At 35.2% G+C, this 11,161-nt stretch overlaps 1 protein-coding gene across 2 annotated transcripts in view; it reads left to right on the top strand.

The window, feature by feature from the left end:
- Positions 1-2,889: 2,889 nt before the first annotated feature.
- Positions 2,890-11,161, top strand: part of LOC131029602 (protease Do-like 9) — a 45,203-nt gene continuing 36,931 nt past the window's right edge. Inside the window, exons 1-4 of one of the 2 annotated variants that reach the window (XM_057960142.2) lie at positions 2,890-3,214; positions 3,681-4,496; positions 4,587-4,786; positions 4,968-5,148. In XM_057960142.2, coding sequence (XP_057816125.2) covers positions 3,779-4,496; positions 4,587-4,786; positions 4,968-5,148 — 1,099 coding nt within the window. In that variant the 5' untranslated portion in view covers positions 2,890-3,214; positions 3,681-3,778. The remainder of the gene's footprint in view (positions 3,215-3,680; positions 4,497-4,586; positions 4,787-4,967; positions 5,149-11,161) is intronic. The other variant, XM_057960143.2, reaches the window with a different exon arrangement.

Raw genomic sequence — 11,161 nt, 5'->3', positions numbered from 1 at the left:
ATCTTATTTTCATAAACATTGTTGTATGTTTTGATCATCTAACATAACAGTTCAAAATAACTATTTTTATTAATAGTTTTGTTCTCTCTTTCCACTCACTTAGCACCCAAAAACAAAAAGCATTGCTACACAATTCCTGATAATGTTGCCCAGTTTACGTTAGAGAAGCCTTTTACAACTATGGTTATAAAACATTGGAATGTTAACCGCCCTTTGTTTATGGTACGCAAATCAATTAAATTTTTTGTTCTCCATTTATTGTCTTTTCCATTTTCCTTTATTTTTGTTTTCTTATTTTTGTTTAATGTTTTCTCGCAACTATTCAATTTGCTGCTTGTTGATTCATTGCAGAAATTTCCAAAAGAGGCAGCTCGTGCTCTACACTTGCCTCAATACCAAACCAAGATTAACCTTGTTGTAGTTGATGGACGTAACTGAGAGATAAAATGCATAATTAACAATGTTACGACATTTTTTTGTGCAAGATGGAGAAAATTTGTCTATGACATGAATATTAAAGAAAACGATACTTGTGGTTTTGAAAACCATGGCAAGAACACTATTCATGTTCATATATTTCCTTGTCAGATGTCAGGTATTCAAAACAATTTCCACTTTTACATGTAAAATAACCATTTCTTAATGAAAATCAACATAACTAGAAATTTATGTTGTTTATTTCTTTGTACATGTTTTGATTCTTTGATTTCTCTTGCCTGTTAATCTTCTCCATTATGCTTTCAACCTTTCTTAGCAATGGTCGTAAATCGTAGATACAATGCTTTAGAGATTCAGTTGGTCTTATTGCATCTTGAATGCATTTTGAACTATGCATTTGATTCTATTTGTAATCAGTTCGGTTTAAATATATGTATACATACATACACACATACATACACACATACATACATATATACATACATATACATGCACATACATGTATGTATACATACATACATGCACACATACATACACACATACATACATACATACATATATACATACACACATACATACATACATACATACATACATACATACATACATACATACGTGTATATGTATACATGTACATATATACATGTATATGTATATATACTCATAGGGGTTCTACCTATTCAACATAACTTAAATCACTCATCGCTCCATGCCTCTAGGGGAAGAGCACCAATAACTGTCATAGCTAACTTCACGCACCCACAGATCCTAAACGGTAAATCAGATTTTGATGATTCTTTTTTAGTTGTCTTAGTATGCGACTTAATTGCTTATACCTATTGTTCTGGCTTCTGGGTAGTAACGATGCACGCTGTGGGATCAGTTATGCGCACAAAGGTCAAAAAGTACACATTTCAAAGTGTCATCTGATACCTAATTAAAGATGTTCCAGTAATCGTCCACTCAAAATTGCCAGTACTTGTGGACAAATGTCCCAATAGTTTTTCACAAATGTTCCAATAGTGGTGCACAAATGGGCCAATTATGAACAAAAGTTGACAAAAATTGATTGGCTATTAGTACATGTGAAATTTATTAATGGGCTTTTAAAAAATTGGAACTATGATGGCTATTGGGGGGTCACTATGACAATAAGTGTGCAGTTATTGGAACTATGACGGCTACTGGTGCTCTTCCCCTATACTAGTAAACTTTGTCTATTACATGTGCACGTCGCTAAACAACCACCGACAATGCCTACAGACATTTCACATTCCACTTTTCACCATGCTTATCAACTCCCCCTAGATTGCACTGCTCTCTTATCGGCTCCACGTTGCGGGCAGCTCGTGCGCAACTGCTAGTTTATAGTTAGGGTTAAGATTAACTTATGGTTAGGGTTAAAAGTTGGTTAACATTAAGGTTCTCATACCACAATAAATCTAAGGTTAGGGTTAAGGTTAGTATTAGGGTTCAATTAGGGTTAGAGAAGCTTGAGGTTATGATTATAGTTGAATTAAGTTTAAAGTTAGCATTATGCTCAATTAGAATTGAATTTGGTGTTCCTAAGATTTAAATTAAAATTAATAATTGAATTGTTTTCTGTGCAAATTTATTTATTTATTTTTTCAAATGCCTGGTAAACTTTTTAACGTGACCGATGACGCTGACATGACACGTCCTCCCGCTCCACCTGAAACGCTTTTGACCTGGAGCTATGAATTGGTGAGGCCACAACCAGGGGACCTCATCCCCACACTTCACTTGTTCAAACCCGCGAGCACAACGACCCAACGAAGACACAAAGCCTGCGAGCACAATGGCCCAACATGGGTTTGAACCTTGGTGGTCGCTTCACCAACAAAGTGTTTTAACTGCGACACTACATGTTCGAAGACACTTCTGTGCAAATTTTATGTATGCATTCTAAAAACAATAAATATTAATAAAATCATAATTTATTGTAATAAAAATTGTATCTTGATTTTTAATTTATTTTAATTTAATTATATTTTATAACACTTTCTTCATTATATTATATTATTTGTTGTCATTTTAAAAACTTTATATTTAAATGTTATATTTAATTATTTTATAAAATTATTATTATTTTATTTAACATTTAATATTTTTTAAAGATTTAAATAATTTAAAATTTATTTTAAAAATAGCATTAGAATTAAGATTCAATTAATATTAAAAAAAAAAAATATATCATACCATAAATTTTTATCATTTTAATTAGTATTAAAAATAAGACTACTATGTCATAGTTATCATCACTTCACAACTTATTAACTAGAGGAGTGGAAAGTAAAAATATCAGACTTTAAAAGCTTGAATATCTTGTTTATTTTTATTTGTACACGTGTAAACAAGTGTCCAACTTGATTACCACGCTTTAAAGTAGTCCTTTTTATAGCATTTCCTACACCACAATTCCACATATTTGAGAAAAACCTAAATTGAAATTTGAACCAATGGAAAGACCAGAAAAAAATGTACGATCCACACCTTGCTATAATATACTTAATGTCAGCTCATAGCAGATACATTTGCAAGCAGGTTCCTTAAAAATTATAGTCTCGTCATGAAGTTCTTGGGAACCAAATAGTTACCTCGTCACTTCTCTCTCACAGGCGCTCTCTTCTTCCGAGGATTTCTGTGAAAACCCTAAAATTATTTTCGACGGAAGAGAAGAAAAGAGGAATGCAGCGCGGTGGGCGTTTTGACGGCTATTATTAAACTTTTTTTCTTATCGCAGATTCTTTCTAAGGTAAGATTTTAAAGTACCCATTTTGTATTTCATTTCACTGGAGCTTTTTTTTGTGGTTTTTTTGATGGGGATTTTAGGAATTATAGCAAGAGTTATGAGTGAAGTTCTGTTTGACTTAATTGCGGTGCTGTTGTGGTATTTTGTTTATATGTTGCTGCTTCGTGAGCTGCATTGTAGGCAACAGAAAACCCATAGCACAATATAGGGTTTGAATAATTGGTGCTTTTTTAAGGTTTAGAGCTAGGGTATCTGCAATTTTTTTTTATGTAGTGTAGAATCAATGGCGTGGTGGGTATTTGAGAGTTTTGAGTTGGGAAGTTACTCAATTTTTCTGAAAAAGGAAATCGTGGTAGTATTTCTAAAACTTTTAAAACATGTTTTAAAGAATTTTAATAATTAGCAGCATTTCAAGAACAGGAGGTGAAGGATTTTGATACTCAACTGCGTTTACATATGTTTAATGAAGGATTTTGATACCCAGAAGGGACATCTGCTATATACTTACCGTATAGCGAACTTGGTTTTAAAGAATCTGTAATATTTGGCGAATTTGGGAGTCTGGAGATGATGGAACAAGTGCCTGCAAAGAGGGGCCGAGGAAGGCCTCCGAAGACGCCGAAGAGAGGTCCAGGAAGGCCTCCAAAGAAAGATAAAATTGGACAGGTAGTTAAGGGCAGCTCCCCTTCAAACACCCCTGAATTTGAGAAAGCTAACGGTACCGGCAAGAACAATTCTGTAGAAGATTTTCCCAACGGCAATATTGATATTGTAGTTAGTGTTAAACGTCCTGGAAGGGGAAGACCAAAGAAGCACCCCCTGGATTTGAATTCTCCGTCAAGTTTGAATAAAGTCGAGAATGCAGAAGCCAACGGCTTGAAGAGAATGAAGAGCGAACGGCTTCGGCTTCGGGATATGTCGCCTACAAGGAGAAGTGGAAGGTATTTTGAGAGCTTATCACCGACTCATAATACCATTCTTCCTGTTTTGGGTGATGTTTTAAGGCAGAATGTTACTGCCGAGGTAACTGAGGATGTCAAAGGTTCGCCCTCAATGAATGCAGTAGTCAAAGTTTTTTGCGTGCACACAGAACCTAATTTTTCACTTCCATGGCAACGCAAGCGTCAGTTCAGCTCAAATAGCAGCGGATTTATCATTGATGGTCGCAGAGTACTTACTAATGCTCACTCTGTAGAGCACCATACACAGGTGAAACTGAAGAAGAGGGGATCGGATACGAAATATCTGGCTACTGTGCTTGCGATAGGGACCGAGTGTGACATTGGTAAGTGCAGAACTATTATATTTGCTTGTGAGAATCAGCTGCATGATTCGGTCAACCATTGATAAAATGCATTTTGTTTGATTTTGACAGCATTATTAACTGTGAATGATGAGGAATTTTGGGAAGATGTGACTCCTGTGCAATTTGGAGCTCTGCCATCTTTGCAGGATGCTGTCACTGTCGTAGGTTATCCAATTGGCGGTGATACAATTTCTGTGACCAGTGGAGTCGTGTCACGCATTGAAGTTCTTTCATATGTACATGGATCCACAGAACTACTAGGAGTGCAGGTGACTTTTTGAATGTCTAATTTGCTATAAGGATTTGTGTACACTGCCATATCGAATGATAATGTTGTCTTGACGTTTTGCTCACCTGAATGAACATTTTAAAAATGTATATTGTCGGGGATTGAACTGCATTTGGAAGTGTGAATATATGCTGATGTCCTGTTTGAATAGATTATTTCAGATTGATGCTGCTATAAATGCTGGAAATTCTGGTGGACCTGCTTTCAATGGTAAGGGCCAGTGTGTGGGAATAGCATTCCAGTCTCTCAAACATGAAGATGCAGAAAATATTGGATATGTTATACCAACTCCTGTTATAGAACATTTCATCTCTGATTATGAGCGTTCAGGAGATTACACAGGTTTGTACTTTTCAGCGTATGATTTATTTGTGAAATTTCTGGTCTGTTTGTAATGTTCTTGTAATTGTGTTGGATAATTTCCACTGGTTGCACTTTGTTCGCGTTTTATTTCGTTCCTTTCAGGACAACACAAAATGCAACAGTAAGGTCAAACCCTTCTTCAAATTGGAAGGCGAAGCTCCATTGTAATGAAAAAGTAAACTAAAACTCTAGAATTCTAACCCTGAAGATGATCGTGGCTTTATACAGGACACACAAAATGGTCTTTTGGGTTTGTAGCATGCAATGCAAAGAAAACTAAAAGCTACCTTATCTTTTGGTTCTCGAAAATTATCACAAGGCTGATACAGGTCTTCAACACACAGACAAGAGAGTTTAATATTATATGACCAACACAAAGAACCTAGCCTTTTACAGCTGAACTCACACATATTCTAGCTAAAAAACAAACACTAGGAAGCTAAGTCATAGAGATCATAGATTTTTGTCCTTGAAATTTGAAATCCAGCAAACATAAACACAAACCTAAAAAAATTCTTCAATTTACCTACAAATGTGGCCATGTGGAAGCATACAATTTTTTTATTGTAAGGTTTTAAACTTTTCATCCATGCATCCTCCACCTGTTTGCAATTTTGTTTTGTTGTGCCTGGATGGTGGGCAAATGCTATGCATGTGGCTGGTCTCCCTGTTATTGTGTGAGACAAAAGGCTTAGTTGCCAAATTGAAATCAGGTACGGGTAACTAGGTATGATATGTTGGTACGACAACGTTATTCAGAAGGCTTGGGTATGTATTGGGTACATCTGTGCAAGAACAAAAATACATTTATAATAATATTCAAATAATATTGATACAGAACTTTTTCCACAAGGTGGAAAATTATATTTACATTTTTAGTTAAAAAATAGATAAAAGTAAATGTCATGTAAAAACCCTTAAGAATAAAAGGGGTAAATTTATCTTTTTATGCCATTTCTATTTAATTATCTTTGAAAAAAGGCAATTGAATAAGTGAGTAGCAGAAAAGAATACTCCTGAGCTAAGTCACCATGTTTGAGTTCGAGTTCGAATTCGCCAACAATAAAATTCGGCAAGAGGAAAAAATTCAAAAAAAAATCGTCATTAAATTTGCTTTATATAAATTTAATTTTTTAGAAAATATAAATAATATATTAAAATATTAAAATAAATAATATTAAATTTCTTTAATTTAATTTATATATTTAAATTTAAATTTGTCAAAATTTAGTACAGCCTGAGTTGGCTTAGTGGTGAAGAACTTGTGCTCTTGAAAGAGAGGTCACAAGTTCCAATCCCACAAGGGGGTAGGGTACGTACACACCTTATCAGCTTCGGCCCATTACCAATCAAAATTTATATATAAATAATTAAAATTTAAATTAAATATTCTAAAATATTTAATTTTAGTTAACATTTATGTCTTGCAACAACTTTATATTTATCGTGCAACTTTATAAAGTATATTGTACAATTTATATTGGGCAACAATTTTATATTTATCTCTGTTCAACTTTATTTATTTTAGTTTATCCGATTACCGTGAAACTTTATAAAGTATGGTTTATAAAGTCTTTATAAAGTATGGTTTATAAAGTCTTTATAAAGTATTGTTTATAAATTCTTTTGGAGAAAGGCATGATAAAGTATTTATATTGGGCAACTTTTATATCCCCCGTCTCCCGATGCAGCCGTCTACAAACCCTACCGATGGCCAAGCATCACATCGATATGCGACCCTTTTGGAGCCCTCCTGTCATATCCCACGACAACTATGAACTGGTCATACGCCGAAGGAAAAAGTCTGCCTGTTATCCTGCAAATTTTAGACGAATTTTTACAAATTTCATGCCGATTTTATGAGTTCACAAAATTTCGAACTTGAAGCCGAAAATTTGGTGAACACGGTGATTGAGCTCCTGAGAGATACAAATGGGTAAATAAATACTTTTAATTTTAAGTGTTACCTGTGTTGTGAAAGGGTGTAATGGTTTGGAAACTATCCCTTATAAATCACTTATGTGACACCTGGAAAGGGATTTGGAGAACACTCAAGAAAGAAGGTGGTTTGGTGGGCTATGGACGTTGAAGAAGGTGCATGTAATGCCCCCAAACTCAAAAATTAAATCCAGATTAAATTATTGATTTATCAAGGCAGTTAAAAGAAGACCCCATTTAGGAGCAACCATTGTAGGACAACGGAGGATTACCTTTTTTATATATTGCCACTAAATTCAGTAGCTGCCAAAAGAATTAGAGATGGTCAATGAGATAAACTACATCAGTTCTAAAAGATAAATAACAAATAACAGAAATCACAGAAGGTTAAAAGGCGGCGCTTGGATTAATTCATGAAGTTATAATTAAAGTTTATTTCTCAAGGGGCATTGGAAGAATGGTGATTGTTGGATTGAGTTTCTATTTAACAAAGTTAAGTAAGGAAAAGAAGACATCATTTTTTGGCAAAGATATTTTATTTAATTAGCTTCCCTTGTGGAATATGAACCAAGTTTCTAACAGCCTAAGGACGAAACCCCACTAGGCTTGTAATTAAGGACAAACCCCCTTAATTCCTGTAACTGAGTTAGTGGAGGAAAACCCCTAATTTTGCAGACTTTAAAGACATTTTCATTTGTATATTATTGAAGATAAATCACTACAGATCAGAGGAAGATTTATAGCAGAAATAAGGGGATACGTTGTACATTTAAAAAAATATATTTAAGCATTAAATATAAATTAAATAATAAATTATTAAGCTGCAATTTCTAAGTGAAATTCATATTGAAAAATAGTAAATAATAACACAACTATTATTGAGTTAGAGTTTATTATACTTAAAGTAATTAAGGCAAATTTAAAGAGGGGACATTACAGGGCATACAAGGTGTGTCCAACTCAAGGTATGGGGTACACTTCAGATTCTCCTATTTAGGGCTTGGTGTTGAGTGGCTGCTTTGTTGAACATGTTGTGTTTTGAATGGTTATTTTTCTCTTGGAGAGTGCTATAGCTAAGAGGGCCTAAACCACTCAGATTTTCCTAGAGTGGGAGTTGCCATTAGAAGAGTTGTCTCAGATAAGCAGCATTTAATTTCTTATAATTGAAAATAATGGAAAATCAATAAATTTATGACTTTGATGTTAATTTGATTGAATTATGTGATTGTGTTCTCTAAGTCATTGTGTTCATTATTTGTTTTAGATTTCTTCCTAAGTTATCACATTCTGTAATTTACACTAGTTATTTACATCTATTTTGATATCTTTGCATATTCTAATTTTTTTTTAACTCTAGTAACAACTATATTAAATTGATTCCAATATTAAATTAAATTAACTTTGGTAAGTTGTACTTGTGAAAAAGTAACATCACAAATACAATGTAAATAAATAATTTTAATATTTTAAGAGTATTACTAATTAATATTAATTTACTTTATCATACAAACTAAAATGTTATAATATAAATAAATCATAAATATGTGATGTCCCATTCTAGAACGTTTCTTATTTTTGCCTTTAAACAATAATTCTAACTCAAAATGATAGTTGTATTATATTTATAACTATTGATTTATCTTAAATTGTAGTTTTTATTTTATATTCAATATTAAAGCTTATGGAAATTTTCTAATAATATAACTTATCCTTGTTTTCTGTTGTGATTTCTCCTTCAATTTGCAGCAAATTGCTTTGTATGAATGTCTCTAATTTCTGGTCAAATTATGGGTTTTTGTCCACTAACTTGATTTTATGGCCAGGGGGGTTGGGGGGGGGGGGGGGCACGGTGAGAGATATGGGTGATACTCATTGAGAATACCCTCAAAGGAAGCCCTCAAGGGAGGGGACAAGGGCAACAATTCACCATCCTTCCAAACCCATTCATCTACGCCATTCCTCGTCACTTTAATCATATAATCATAAACCTTGGAACCCCACTGAGCTTTAGCCACCTGCCTAATTTGCTCCATATCCGATCTCAAAGACAAAGAAGGTCTTTCGTCCCACGAGTTTGTCCAAAAATTTGCTTTTTCTCCATTCACCAACTACCATGAAATATGCTCCATGATCACTTTTCTACAGGAAACTAGGAAATTCCATATCGCCGATCCCCTTGGGAGATCCCGAATAGTGAAGATTCTCTCCCTGCTAAGCGAATCCAAATATTTTGTGCTTCAGAATTTGCACCCACTTTTGCTTCGGTTTCAAATACATTTGCCATATTAATTTTGCTCCCATCACTTCGTTAAGGAAACTCCAATTACTTAATCCTGCACCTCCTGACACCTTTGGTTGACAAACCTTGTCCCATGCCACCAATGGAATCTTGTCTTGCTCATTCTTACCATTCCAGAAAACTTCCTTATACACTGATTAATGCCTTTGACAATTTTCTTCGGAATTTTTAAACACATCATAGAGTAGATTGGAATTGCAGAGAGAACTGATTTCAAAAGCAATAGTCTACCTACCAAGGTCAGCCACTTACTCTTCCAACCTTCAAACCTATTAACACAATTGTCCATTAATTTATGCCACATTCCAACCCTGTTAGGACCTCCAAAAAGTGGAGTCCCTAGAAACCTTCTCGGAAGGTTCCTCGATTTTACACCCAAAATCCGAACTATCCCTCTCTGCTTACCCGTTGCCGTGTTAAAGAAAAAAAATCCGATTTGGACCAATTCACCTGCTGTTTTGAGGTTGCACATAAAGCGTTGAGAGCTTTCTTAATGGTACGAGCTTCCCGAAGAGAGGCTTCACCAAAAAGAATTGTGTCATCAACAAATTGCTGATGAGATACCGCATCCATTCCAGCCGCAACACCAATCCCCTTCCGTTGACCATTACTCCTCAGATGTTTAATATACCTTCCCAAGACCTTAGCCAGGATAATAAAAAGAAAGGGGGAGAGAGGATCCCCTTGCCGCAGGTCCTGTGAAGATTGAAAGAAACCTTGAGGACTCCCATTGACAAGGACCGAGAACCAAGGGCTCTCAATGCATGCTTTCACCCAGTTCCGCCAATGGGTAGAGAAACCAAATTTTTCCAAAACCCGGAGCAAAAAATTCCGGTCCACCATGTCATACGCCTTCCTTATATCCAATTTAATCAACATACGATCAACCTTGGCTGTCCTAACTGTGTGAATAGGTTCATGGGCAATAATAATGCCTTCTACAATAGATCTCCCTGGGACAAACCCACTTTGTTCTTCAGAGATGATCAGCTTCAAAAGAGGTTTCAATCTGTTCATAATAACTTTGGCAATCACGTTATACAAAACATTGCATAGTGAGATCGATCTAAAGTCACCAAAGGAGTCAGGGTTCTCGACTTTAGGGATTAAAGCAATAAAGGTGTAGCTAACTTCTTTAGCCACTCGTGCACTCTTCTTGGCCTCCTCCACAACCGCCCAAACATTCGAGTCGACCACCTCCCAAAACTATTGATAGAAGAAGGCAGGAAAACCATTGGGCCTTGGTGCCTTGTCCCCTACCATTGAAAACATTGCCTGCCTAACTTCCTCAAAGAGAATCAGTCTACACAGTACCTCATTATGATTCTCAGATATCACATGAGGAATATGCTCCAATAATTGATCCTGCTTTTGAATGTTCAAATTGGGACCCTGCTTGAGAAGCTCACTGAAAAAATCCACCACCTCCTGGTTAATATCATCCATCTTATCCAGGCTCACATTCTCCCTGCTTTTGATAGAAGTCACCTTATTCCAAGAACGCCTAACTTTCACCAAGTTGTGAAAGAATTTTGTGTTCCTATCACCTTTCTTCAACCAACCTTCTCGGGACTTTTGCTTCCAATACACCTCTTCTCGGGCTAAAATTTCATTGTATTTGGATTTCAGACTCTTCTCTTTGATGAAGATTTCCGACATCATGCCTTGATCCATTATGACTTTCTGAAGTTCCTCTAGATCAGCTTCAATAGCAGCTTTATCCACAAAGATGTTACCAAACTTGAGCCTATTCCA

Source organism: Cryptomeria japonica, chromosome 3 (assembly GCF_030272615.1).
Source record: "Cryptomeria japonica chromosome 3, Sugi_1.0, whole genome shotgun sequence".
NCBI classification, from domain to species: Eukaryota; Viridiplantae; Streptophyta; class Pinopsida; order Cupressales; family Cupressaceae; genus Cryptomeria; species Cryptomeria japonica.
Note: the sequence above shows the minus strand (reverse complement) of the source record. Positions and strands in the feature narration are given on the sequence as shown.